General features: G+C 40.7%; 1 protein-coding gene across 1 annotated transcript; it reads right to left on the bottom strand.

Moving 5' to 3' along the window:
* Positions 1-2,628: 2,628 nt before the first annotated feature.
* Positions 2,629-5,643, bottom strand: CALHM6 (calcium homeostasis modulator family member 6). The gene is made up of 2 exons (XM_053938985.1): positions 5,110-5,643; positions 2,629-3,268 (listed from the first exon to the last, which is right to left on the bottom strand). The coding sequence occupies exons 1-2, from the start codon at positions 5,641-5,643 to the stop codon at positions 2,852-2,854; spliced, it is 951 nt and encodes a 316-aa protein (XP_053794960.1). The 3' UTR covers positions 2,629-2,851.
* Between the last annotated feature and the right edge of the window lie 8,133 nt (positions 5,644-13,776).

Consider the following 13,776-nt stretch of genomic DNA (forward strand, 5'->3'; position numbering starts at 1 on the left):
TCTTTCCAGACCTTCAGGCCCTACATGCAGTTTTGCTGTCACTTCTGTTCAGTCCTGTGTACACACCAGGCTTCAGCACTCTGACAAGTGCAGCAATGCATGTGTCTCACCAAGCTATGGGCCTTTTCATGTCAGCCTTCTCTCCAAGAGCACTGATCTTGTGACCAAACTGAGCAAAGCATGATATATTTAACATGTAGCCATTGTCGATCTGTACCTGCCTAAGGAAACCTGAATTAAAATTCTGAGATTGCCACACAACTGGTTTGGTGGTCGTGTTTTCTGCTCTTACCTGGCCTTCACCACCAGCTGTTGAACATCTTCCTCTTGGCAGTGGACTTGTTGCCACAACATTACTGGGAAGTAGAGAAGGAGCAGCCTCAGAGAAACCCAAGTTATAGGAAAGGTTTAAAGTTGTTTGGTGTAATGCAAGATGTCTGGATAAGGGTTGGACAGAACCCCAGGTCCTAGCACAGCACCCTACCCACAAAGCCAGCTTACCCTCTTCTCACCAAAATGCTTGTTTTAAACTGGAATGCCAACAACTAAGTTCAGTGTAGCCCCAAGTTAACTCCAATTTTATCAGTGTTTTGTACCTTCTTCTCCTATTTTTCTCTCAGTCTGTTTACATCTTTATCATGCTAAGTGGGGGCATCTCTTACTTTGGGTTCATTCTTACCAGACCTATATAGTCCTCATGATAATCTCTCTCCCTTTGCTTGCCTTAATGGTGTGGTACAGTGGTGGCATAGCAGACTGGAGCTTTAAGTGTGCAATTTTGTAGGGAATAAAAACTAAATTATTTGTTACCCAGCCTTGGTCTCAGCCCAGCTGCTGTTACCTGCTACCAGTAAGAAGTGCCAAATGTATGTGTAACAATATGTTTTAACTAGTAACAAAGTTCCCTGACTTTTTTTTTTTTTTTTAAATTATTCTTACTGTTTTTTAAATTAGAGCTGAGATGTGTTGTGGAATTTCACTGCCTGTGCAAGAGCCCTCAGTAGGGTTTTTGATGGTTGAGATGTACATGTGGACAACCACAGTAAAGGCTGTTCATTGGCAATGGCCATTTTTCCAGCAACACTATCCAAATAGTCTCTTTTTAAAAATTATTATTATCTTGAAAATGAATAACCTATACTGTCCTTGTTTTCTTACAGAGTTACAGAACTGTTAGGGTTGGAAGAGACCTCTGAAGGTCATCTAGTCCAACCTCCCTGACAAGGCAGGGTCACCTAGAGCAGGTGACACAGGAGCACATCTAGGTTGGTCTGAATTGTCTCCAGAGAGGGAGACTCCATGACCTCCCTGGGCAGCTTGTGCCAGTGCTCTGCCACCCTTCTCATGCTGAGGTGAAACTTCTTGTGCTTTAGATTGTGGCCATTGCTCCCCCTGCAGTTGCTGGGCACCATTGAAAAGAGTCTGGGACCCTCCTCTTGACACCCACCTTTGAGATGCATTAATGAGATCCTCTCTCAATCCTCTCTTCTCTGGACTAAACAGGCCCAGCTCCTGCATTCTCCCCTCGTAAGAGAGATGCTCCAGACCCAAATCACCTTTATGGCCCTTCTGCTGGGCCATCTCCAGTAGCTCCTTGTCCTTCTTTTACTGAGGAGCCCAGAATTGGACACAGCACTTCGGATGTGACCTCACCAGGGCTGAGTAGAGGGGGAGAAGCATCTCCCTTGACCTGCTGGCCACACTCTTCCCAATGCACCACAGTGGCCCCCCTGGCTACCAGAGCACTGCTGGCTCATAGTCAGCTTGTCATCCAACGAGACACCCAGGTCCTTCTCTACAGAGATGCTCTCTAAGAGGTCAGCCCCCAACCTGCATGTTACTCTATAATCAAGTTTCTTGGAAGGAAAAGAGCACTGATCCAGTAAGTGACCGTGATGAATATTTTTTAAAAATTCTTTTCTACAAGCAGAATTAAATCTTGTTTTGCCTTCATGTGTTATATTCTTAGTTAATAGTGAGAAAGAAGCTTCCAAGCTTGTTATATTCAGCTAGTTAAAATAGACTTTCCCCTTCTTCCTTCCTTGCAAAATGAATGTAACAGATAACTTATTGGGATTCCTGTGTGTCTGTCTGAATAATTTCTGAGTTTATTGTGCAGAAAAAGAGAATTTCTGGGAGAAGTAAATGGACAGCCCAGACCAAAAATCTGACTTACAGATCTGAAATGCTCTCTTAAACAACAGCTTTTCAGAAGAAAAGTGAACTTTATTATTCTTCATTCAAAACTTGTATCTTTATTTTTTATAATAAGATGTTCTTTGATAAGAATATTACTACTTACTAATTTGGATTGCAAATTTTTAATGTCCTTAAATGTTTGAATGTGCTTTTAATGTTTGTTAATATATAAGCTTCACCTACACCGCCATGTTATGCATGAGCCTAATACAAGCTACATTTTTTGATCTACAGCTTGCTCTAAGCTTCTCTGAAAGCTTCATTGTAAAGAGAGAGCTAATAAACTAAGCTGAATTTCTGATCAAATCTTCCATTCCTTTTTTTGTCTCTTTGATAAGGTTTGGTATTGTCACTCCACCTGCCTAGTGCTTTTAAGGTATCGATAATAATTTGACATAATATGTGCTGACATCTTTGTGGATTCTGATTATTTTACATACAACTCTTCTTAATGGACAACAACATAAGAAAACTCCCATTTAAATGTACTAAAGCAAAAGGATTAAAATGTATTTAAAAGCAAATCTATTGAGGATTACAACTATCAGCTTTCACTTTCAGTTTGCATAGATTTCAGTAAGAGCAGAGAATAAGACTCTTCTTATATCAGTAGGGCTAAAAAGACTGCCAACACTGCAAAGGATTTGTTTTATTACAACCCTGAAACACTTGTCTGGGTTTCATCCACAAATGCTAAAACAGTGAGATCCTGACCTTCTTCACTGAATTTGGCGCTGTTGCCTCTGTTGGTGCTCACGTACTTGTGTATCATGCTGTAATACTGCTCTTGTGAATTAAAGGTATATAAGATTGAAATCTTCTGCCAGTCTTCATTGCTGGGAGTATGAAATGGTGCTGGGTCAGTGGCTTCAAAAAAGCAATTTGTATTTCTTTCTGCTAGCTTGGTTGCATGCTCTTTGGCTTTGATCTCAAAGAGTTCATGTTCTTTTTTTGAGTAAATTTTCCAGAACTTGAGCTGAAGATAGCTGACTGGGGAGCAACAGTGGGTGACACATGTTGAAATCAGTGTCACAGTCATGATGCTGGCTATCAGGAGCCATCCTATCAGCTTGAAAAAAGAATATATAGGTTAATGCATGGTCATATGTGCAAGTATAGAACATAACACTGAAAAAATAAGAAAACTGTAAACAAAGACACCCTGGAGTGCATGTAAGTGTCTGCTTGCTGCCAAAAGAGGGGATCCCATGCATGCAATTCAGCCAAACATACCCTGCACACTTCATACTGTAGCCTACATACTTCTGCACCCCTCAGCTGATCTTGTCAGATTAAAGATGAATACCAAAAAAAGAGAAGACGGACAGAAGTTATTTACTCAGTTATATCCAGCTTTTTTAAGTTTTAAGGCAAGATTCTGACCATCAGTTTCTGCAGTTGTGGTCACATTTATGGTACAAAGAGTGCAGAATCACTCTGTGTGCTTTGTGCTGCAAATCAGAGCTCCTGCTGGCTATGTTCTCATGGAATGTAGTTACTCTCCCTGATGTCTGAGCCTGCAAAAACAGCAAGTTTTTGCACAATGCAGAGGAAAGGTTGTGTCCTGTATGTTTTGTAGGCAGGACACAGATTTGGCTATTGAATATGGGAATTCATTCTTGTTTTATACCTGATTTTAATACCCTTAGACAAGTCTCAGAGGTCCCATCAAAACCAGTATCCTAGTAGATGCTGGTCCCTCCTTTACCTGGAAGCTCCAAGCAGAGATCCTGCAACATGCTCTTTTACCTCAGGATGACTTTTTCTTCAAATGAAAAAGCATTAAGTGCTAAATGAAAAGAAGTTTGTGTTCTTTTTGGTTCTTAATTTTGTTCAAAGTATATTGGATACTAAAAATAGTGGTCGGTAATAAAAATGCACTCAGACTTTTCCTTTTTTTTTGTTTGTCTAGATGTTTCTTTTAGATTCCGCTGCAATGTCAGTAACAGTCAGTCTTCCTTGGTTTTGCTCCTTTCTTACCCTATCTAAAATCAATGGTATAGAGTTTGCCCCTTTCCAGCCTTGTTCTTGGAGAAACAGCATGCTAAGTATTTAACAAATATAAACACATTTTTGTTTTAATAGGCATTTGTACTAAATAGGAACGTACAAAAATTAAAGTAATTATAAACTCTTATAAACTTAACTCCCTTAACCAACTCTTAATGTTTTCCTGAGAAAAAGTTGCAATATGTGATTTTCCTACTGGAGTTAAGACAAAATCCACACAAATGTAGAAACAAAACTGGAGTGCTACCAATGAACCAAACAGAAAACAATACACAAGTGTTACTGTTTTGATCATGCAATTTGCCTTCAGCACAAGAAACTTTAACAAGACAGATATCTATTTTAACTATTCTTCTAGAATACGAGTGTGAAATTATTAAGAGTTTCAAGCACTGAGATTTATAGCCAAACAAGCTGTTCGTATTTGTTTCTCTTTCTAAATGTCTCCTTGCAACCATTCTGTTGCAAGGAGATGTCAGCTTCCCCTCTGTTAGTGATCTCAGCTTTCCCTCAGCTAATGCCTATTTGCAGAAGTTTGCGGTATTCAGAGATATAAAAATGGAGAAGAACTCACACCATGTCTAAGTTAATTGAGAAGAAAACTTGCTGTGGAAAGTCCCGTTCTCTAGGCTAGTTTCCTGTCCATGAGGTTTTGTAAATGACAGTACCAAACCATTACTATGCAAACATGCAAAACCAGAAAGTATTGTAAAGATACACCTATTGCTTTTCTGTTGCTGTTTTTTTACCAATGAATTTTGGCTAGCCATTTGCTTTTGGTACATGATATTATATAACATAAGAGAGAAGGACTGTTTACAGTCCCCAGCAAGCACTGCTATGCATTGAGCAGCCAGGGTTGAAGCCCATAGTGTGAGGAGAAGAGCAGCGAGGCTTTACCTGGGACTGAGCCTGAAGGCTGACCCATTCACTTGATATCCTTGCTGATAACTCCTTATCACAGGGCATTTTGAACAGCATTTCTTGGCTGTAATTTCCATTAACTTTAGACAAGAGGCTCGCTGTGAGGTTGCTCCCGCTGGCCGCACACTCGTAGAAGCTGGCTCCGAGCAGGGCCACCGCTATCCAGGTGAGCGGTGCCACCGAGGCTTTGGCTGTCATCAGCACCAACAGCTGGCAGAAGCTGGCACAGGTTCCCCGGGGACTGCGTTGGAGATGCTTCTCTGGAGAGCACGTGCCTGTAAACAGGCGCCATGTCCTGGCACTCACCATGTAACCGAGCAGCAAGAGGATGAAGGCAGGTGCTAAGAGGAAGGAAGAACCATAGAGCATGTTCCCAGAGTTGCAGGGACACTTGAACACCACAGATGAGAAGATGTGCTCACTGCCAGCCGTCAGCAGGGACACGATGCTGTAACTCAGAGTGGTCTGGTGGCGGATGCAGAAATCCAATGCCTTACGTACCCTATCCATTTTTCTGCCTCTCCTTTGAGAAGAGCAAAATCTCTGTCAGAAAAGGAAAAAGGAGAGACAAGTCTCCTGCAGCTCCCACAGCCTAGGGAGGCTTCCAGAGCTTTCAGTTTCTGTTGGTGGTAGTGATGCAATGAGGCACAGAAATACCCTTTCATAGAGGAAATAACAGTCAGTGCACAGTCAAGCAGAAACCACACTGGAAAACCACTCCAGTTATCAACAGCAAGACAATGAAGAGATTTGTTTCTATAAAAATAGTTTGTGTTTGTCCACACATGCATTGTAACTAGCAATGGCTTAAACCTCATCATCTTTTCAGTGAGGCATCAGATTCAAAGTGCGAATAAAATGTGAGAAAACCACCCAGAACCATATACAGATTTTTATCCTGCCTTATTTTTAGCTATACAATATGGCTTGTTCTCTTATGGAAGAAAATTCAACTATAACCATGTCAATTTTTCAAGATAATAAATTTTTTTTAAGTAGTTATGTTGGAAATTATATAACTCTTACATTTTTTTTTTTTTTACTTTAAAGTACATTAAATCATGGATTTGTTTGTCTTTGCCAAGGGGAAGGGCAGCTGGACCTTGTTGTTTGTTTAATTTTTAAACTGCTGAGGCTTTGGGACTTGCTGGACAAGGCCTGATAAACTCCAATTAAAAAAGGGGTGTTTTGGAGGTCAGGAATTTGAAAATTCACAGTTCCCATTTCATCTCTTTGGGCAGCTGAGAGGATGGCACAGAGGCTCCAGAGCAGGCAGCACTGGTTCAGGTGGAGATGTGCCGTGCTCAGTGCCAACCTGCTGCTGCTGCAGAGGAGAACGTGCTGCTAAATGAGATGCTTGCTTTGGCCTGCAGGAGCCCTTGTTATTATGCAGCAGTATAATACAATTACATAGCAATCAAAAAAGGATGTAAAACCAGAAAGAATTAGTCAGACTGGAGGTTAGTCTGGCCACATCTCAGTTACAGCCACTAGCTGAGTGGGGAGCACAGGGACAAAGAAAGGAAGTTTGGTAACGCCCTCACACCCTGTGTGATTTTAGGGATTTCCTTTGTATCTAATGCCTTTTGTTTTAACCCAAGCAGACTTACTGACATCCAAAATATTGTATTGCAAGTGTACTTAACCTTCATTAGAACCTGACACTATCCCATTTGATGTCCCCAAGGTCTGGAAGGGAAAGAGAAAAAAGAATGGATCCTTGGCATCTCCATCACCTTATGGTCTTGTACACCTTCACCATAGCCCTCTCTTTCCCAGGCTGGAGAAACCCTAATACAGTCATTCCTCATCTGAAAGGATACCTTTGTATCCTTTCTTTATCCATGTTGCCACCTGAACTGCTCTCTAAGATTCAGGCATCATTTTTCACATGAGAAGAAACAGGAAGTATACCAGATTTCTAGTGCATTGAAGATGCAACTGAATCACACTTTGCTGCAAGGGAATACTGACATTTGTCTTCTATTTCCTTGAAATAATTTCTATATTTTTAAAATCATCTGTGAATTGATATTTTAACAAGATATTCATTATAATAAAAAGCCCTTCAGTCCCTGAGTGTGGGTATTCTCAGCTCAGTCAGAGAGAAAGAGAAAGGTTTTCTAACCAGGCAAGAGCCTGGGAAACAGCTGGGGAAGAATGTAAATAATTCTCTAATCTATCTTGTTATTCACATTGTTTATAGATAATGTTCTGCCTCTGTGCATCATTCACTGCACACCAATGGTGTGACATGTTTTTACTCTAAGACCAATGAAATTAGTCTTCTCGATGTCCTCTATATATAGAGTGGTACATTTGAAATAAAGAGAGAGTTCATTTTCTTAGCCTTTTGATCTGGAGTTCTCTGTTCCCATCCTGCTCAACAGTGCCACCTGAGAGATAACCTCAGCAAGCTCAGAGTCTATCAGTGCATACATGAAGGTAGGATTTGGTTTCACTTTGAACACCATTTCTTCTATACTGAATTAGATATGCCATTTTGCTTTCTGATCAGGCAGCCTAAGCAAGTATCTCACCAGTTCTTTAAACCAGCGATTCATTTTTAAATATCGAAAATAACTTTACATTATTGGTAAATATTGTTAACCTTGATTTTTAGTTAGAGGCAGTTAGAGGTTAGAAAGCCATGAAACCAGAATTCACCATACCTGAAAGCATCTTAGCAGATGCCCCATCCGTGGAAGTGTTCCAGGACAGGTTGGATGAGGTTTAAGCTGCCTTGTCTTGTGGAAATTGTCCCTGCCCATGGCAGGGGAGGTGGAACTGGATGATCTTTAAGGACCCTTCCAGTCCAAACTTTTTTGATGATTCTGTGATTCTCTGTCAGCACAGCAGAAGAAACAGATGCAATATGAAATTGCTGCAAGGAGACATCCTGACAAAGACAGGGACATGGGCTGCCTCCAAGAAGCACTGGTTTAACAAGAGAGGCAAAGGACCAGAGGCAGGTCTCTGGAACAGATTACGACCACACAGGGTAAAATGTAGAGCCAAGAAACCCTGCTACTTCTCTTTCTGAGCCTAACTTTAGCAGTGTTTTATTTATCAGTAATAAAATACTATTTCAGGAACCAGCTTCTTGGGAAAAGGGAGGGGAGCTCTGTGTGAAAAGGATTAACCTTCCTCCAAGAAAACATGTTCCAGTAAATATTCACAGAGTGGTGGGCGAGGGAAGAGAGACCACCCTAGTTGGGAAGTGGGGGAGGAGCTGTGCTGGCAGCCAAGTGGGGTGCAGGAGTGGCCAGGGTGAGCCCAGCTGGTGGCAGCTTTGGGAGCTGGGGAGAAGACCAGAGGTGTGAGGAGCTGTGGGGCCAGGGAGTTACAGAGTCCCTGTTCACTCAGAGCTCTCTTCTCCCAGGGCAGCTCTTTCTTGCCCTCTAAATTAACACTTGTCTGGCCACAACAGCTGCAAAGCATTACATGGAAAGTATTCAGAAAAACAGCTTTCTGTTAAAGGAACCAGAATTCCAATTTAATGGTTGTTTTTACATTGATTTGCATTAAATTTCATGTCTTCCAAGGGGGATGGGAACAATGCAAGAATTTAAAAGATGGACTTTTTTAGAACAAAGTGCTATTTTTTTTTATTTGAAACATCTTTCTGCTTTGAAATATTCTTTATTAAAATGAAGAGGTCAGCTGAAAACAAATGGACTTGTTTAATATTTTATTTTCTCCTTGACATTTTAAATTCTATCCTTTCATTTGCAGATGAATAATTCCCAAACATTTTCTAGGTGGAAGAAGCTGTAGTCTGAACTTATTCTGTGGTTTCATAAAATGCATAATACTGGTCATAAATGCAGTGCGTGTAAGTGTGTGCAAGCATACTGAAGGGCTTTACCAGTACATATTGTGAAGATCTTGTTTTAGTTATGTTAGTAAGTCCTTACAGTAGGTTATTTTAAAAAAAATTTTGAACTTTTTCTACTTGTTCAGAATAGCCAGGGATTGGTTTTGTTTTCCTACAAGTCATGCTCCTTCCAGCTGTTACATCCAAGGCCCATCCTGTCCTAAATTCCTTCCATTATTCTTATAAAGCTCAACTTCCTCTTCATATTAATACTATAATATCTTGTGCATTCATGGTTGCAATGGAAAAGAGAACCTCTGCACTGGTTTTATGTTTATAAGAACTGGACTTGCTTCTTCAACTGAAAGAGATGTAAGCACCACTTCTCCAGTTCAGAAAGACACATGGATAATAAGTCTTTTTATTCTAGGAAAATTCTTGTAATGCCTTTTGTCTCATTCCAGGTGAAATTAATGCTTAAAATGTTGGAGGTCCTGTCCAGAAGCAGCTCTGCACCTACCCTCCAGGTGGACTGACCTCCCCTAGAGGCCCATTGCCTCACTTTGTGAAACTAAGGAAGTTATTCTGACTTTATGGTTGAACCAGCCTTCTTACAAGTTTAGGAAGTGTCACACAGCTCAGTGGCACCACATAAATCATTAATAGTACTAATACTTAGTAGAACAGCAGCCTGAGAAGTAGCACTGTGCCTGGGCATGCACAGCTTACAAGCATTTGTGTACATTATACTGCTATTTTAAGGCATTACATTTATTAGCAGTTTTTGGCTGAAAATGAATTTTAGCAGGCAGGAAGGGAACAGGTCTGGAAAACCAAGCATGGCTCTGAAGTAGGCTCTGATGGGTGAACTCTGGTACAGAGTCACATAAGACATGGCACTAACTGTCCCTTGCCATTATTTACTGCTGCTCTTTTAACATTGTGGGTCCACTGCATATCTCATTTCTGTATGTGGAAGGTCCTGTGACCCAGTCCAAATATCCCACAGCAATCAGCTACATGAGGGTTTTACTGTTCAATCTACAGCCTATATGAGCCATAAAAAATTTGATGTGATTCTTTAATGCTGTCTGCAGATTAAGTGACAAATATTTGCTGAACTTATAAGAAAGAAACATAGGATTAGAAGGGTAGAAGTTGTCATGTTTTATGATGAAATTAAGTAGCCTTGGTGAGGCAGATTATAGTTAAGACTAATTGGGCAAATCACCCTGGGTAGTTAACTAGTCAATTCTAAGAAAGAAAAGTTCTGTCTTTTTCATTTACTATGGAAAATGAAATGCCATAAAATTACTTTGCAAATTTAAGCATGTTAAACCCAAAATATCCCTATGCTCTTATTGTAGATGTTTTGTATTCCATGTATCCTTGCTTTCTTCAGGTTATACCATGACACCTTGCTGCCTTGGAATTGCTGCATAGCTGAGAGTTCACAGAGTCATAGAATCATAGAATGGTCTTCGTTGGAAGAGGCTTGAAAGATCAACCTTCCTGCCATGTACTGGGAACCTTTCACTAGACCAGGGCACTTAGGGCCCCATCCAGTCTGGTCTTGAACACTTCCAGGGATGGGGCAAAACCTCTCTGCATGATCTGTTCCAGAGCCTCACCACCCCCACAGTAAAGAATTTCTTCTTGGTATCTAATCTAAATCTGCCTTCTTTCATCTTAAGGCCCTTCCCCCTTGTCCGAAGATTTCATCTGTTCCACTCTGTGTGGGCATATGTGTGTGTCCTAATGGTGGCTGATCATGTGCTACAAAACACGCTCTGTACTTTTCCATTCAATTAATCCTTCTTTCTTTTTTCAAACTTGAACAAATTAACCAGTTCTTTAGTTAATGGTAGTACACCACTGTTTCCAGTTTCCCATCTCAGGTTCCTTTGCTGCCAAAATTTTGTTGCTCATAGAATTTTTTCTAACAGTAATGCAGCCCAAGAATTGAGACTCTATCCTTTTCAAAGTTGTCAAAGAAATGAAAAGTTTCTGGCTTCTGAGCCTCAACCTCCCTTGCTCATATATTTTTTCTAATCAATCTAATCCTTAGCTACAGAATACCCAAGCTGTTTCAGCTCACCACTACTGTACAATCTGTGTCAGGCTCTCTGGTTGTCTGGCTTGTATTAAACTCTATTACACTCAACAGCACTTGTGTGTGCGCTTTCCATTTTTTTAATGGGAAGATATGATTCAAAAGGAAAGAATGATATATGGGACATAGGAGAAAATATTCCCAGCTGCCTATATTTTATGTTAGCAGTAACTTTCCAAGTCTCTCAATCTGCCCTCATTTATTCTGTAATGTTCGAATACTCCAACATCATTGTCATTTTTCTTTTGCCTGGCATTTGCAACTATATTTTATAACATTATTGAACATCTTCTATTCCTCTAGCTTCCATAAAGGTAGAGTTCTTCAATTTCCCTTCCAGGGACTCTGGTTCTCTGCTTATTTCCCCATTGCTACCAACCTGCAGTTAGGTCCACCAGAGGAAACTCCATGACAAACTTAATAAGTGAAAGAATACAATTACTTTACTTGATCAAAATAAGGGTTATGCCATATAAAATGGACAAGCATGAGAGAAGTGAATACAGTTCTAGACTGTATTACAATTAATAGTAAAGGTCAACTATAAATGCTGTAGCATCTTTACTAGGTCATGGAGCAACTTGGCCTTCCTTAGCGTGTCCCAAAGAGTTCAGCTCCTCATCCCAAGGATAGTCCTGTTCTTTAGGGATAAAAAGATATGCATGTGTTGATCACCTACTCCTTCTTGCCACAGGGCAAATTCGTCTAGCTTACTCTCACAGCAGGGTGGCAGTGTAGTGAAGTTTCCATGCACCAATCCTCCTCAGGTTTTCTTCACTACCATTTCCTGTAGGCATATCCAATGGGCCCAGCTTTCCTGGTATTCCTCACTTCCTATGTTGTGGTAATAATGAAGATGAGGTGGGAAACCACAGGTTTTATACTTGTGATTTTAGAAGCTTTCACCTCCTTGAAGAATGCCTTCCAACTGGAGGTAGGTACAAATTTAGACTGAGTATGGAATGCTTGGTGAAAAAATGTATGTCAATATTTTGGGGTCAGTCATAAACTCATGTTATGGATTGCTTGCACTTGTTATGGATTATTGTTCACGGTAACAGTGCCCTGGGGGTTGGAGTGGGACAGTTTTCCTCTTGATCATCCCAGGGTAAGTTAGGAAACCAGTAAAATCATTGATGGTTTTGGACACAAGTCAAAGGGGTAAAAAGTCACAACATCATGCTAAATGACTTATACAATAATGCATTTCAGCTAGCAATTTTTCTGTGTGTCCTAAATTTCTGGAAAATCATCATAAATGTTATGAATGCTTTATCAGTCTGAAGAACCTGCCAGGAAAGGTAGCATCTAGGGAAAATGCTACGCATGCATTTCGCTGAAGGAATGCACTCATATATTGTGTAGTTGGGTCCAGTCTCCTGCCTGTCTGAAGCATGGAATAGTTTTGTTCCCTGAGAGGGTCCAGGGCTCTTATTTGAAGTGCTTTGACATTGTTTCAAGGTTGAACTTGTTTGGAAAACAGTCTCTATTCTCATGACAGTACAGACATATCCAGCACTGGATTGCATAGGCCTTCTGCTGCAGAGAGCTCCTGGAGTCAAGCTGCCAAGAAAGGACACAGAAAGTGACATCTTGGCTTCATTAGCTCAGTCTGACTTACCAGCCTGAAGTTACCCTACTGATTTTAACAGACTACCCAGAGCAAAGGGACAAAAGTATTTATGATCCCAACTGAGCCTTTTGCAGACCAAGTAAATGTGAATGTAATGGCCCAGTGCAGAAATACAGCTATTTTCCGAATTCTATATGGTTTCAAACACTAAGAAAATGCTTTTCATCAGTGGAAAATACATAGACCAACAGAAATTCAGACACATAATTCTTCAGAATAAGCTTTCATCTTACAAGTTTTAAGAAATGAAGTAATGTGCTCCTTTCCCTTTGCTTCCTTGACTCACAATGATGTATATAACATAGATAGACATTTTTTGGCTGGACTCAAAAATATAATTGAAAGAATCTAAGAACCAGATTCCACTTCCATCCTCAAACATATACATCGCTACCTGTGGGCTGAATTGCCATTCACTTTGTTCAGAATACAGTGAATTAACTTTAGACTAAATTAGACTGCAGTCCTGAAATGAAGCACGCATGATTGAAGAGCAGCTATTGAAGAGAAATTGAGTGAAGTCAGCAGGGTCTCAGATGAACACAGGAACCCATCCACATACACTGAGTTCTTGGATAGCCACTTTTTCCTGTGGACAGTGATGCAGAAAATGAACATTTGCAGAAATGAAAAAGAAGTAGAACACGAATGGGAGCAGAAGCATGTGCCAGAAACCCCTCAGTTTTTTTACTCCATTTAAAACAGGCAGCAAAAAATAACTTTGCTGCTGGGTGCCATACAGTGACATTTCAGAAGTTGTTCGGTATACCCAGTCTAGATGAACCCAGTGCTAAATGGTTCTAGCATGGACACAGAGCCCACCAAGGCTGCTTCTCTTCTGCAGCTCAAAGGATGCAAAGGTGAGGAGAGCATTCTCTCCTGCATAAACAAGTGTGGAAGAATACCATCTTTCTCCAGCCCTCTCACAAGCCAGTAGGGTTGTTGGGCTGATCCCATTTACCTGTTCTTCCTCGCTGCACTTCCTAGTGAAGCAAGGGCAGCTTGGATTTTTCAGGGTCCTGCCACCTGAGGCCTCAAACTGTTTCTTTTCTGTGACACAGACACTTCTAGCTAACATCC

The sequence above is a fragment of the Vidua chalybeata genome, chromosome 3, assembly GCF_026979565.1.
Source record: "Vidua chalybeata isolate OUT-0048 chromosome 3, bVidCha1 merged haplotype, whole genome shotgun sequence".
NCBI lineage: Eukaryota > Metazoa > Chordata > Aves > Passeriformes > Viduidae > Vidua > Vidua chalybeata.

Excerpts from the sequence above, each read along its gene's own strand:
- CALHM6 (XM_053938985.1), bottom strand. The coding sequence starts at position 5,643 with ATGGATAGGGTACGTAAGGCATTGGATTTCTGCATCCGCCACCAGACC. Across the intron at positions 3,269-5,109 it reads GCCTTCAGGCTCAGTCCCAG|CTGATAGGATGGCTCCTGAT; the intron begins GTAAAGCCTCGC and ends TCTTTTTTCAAG.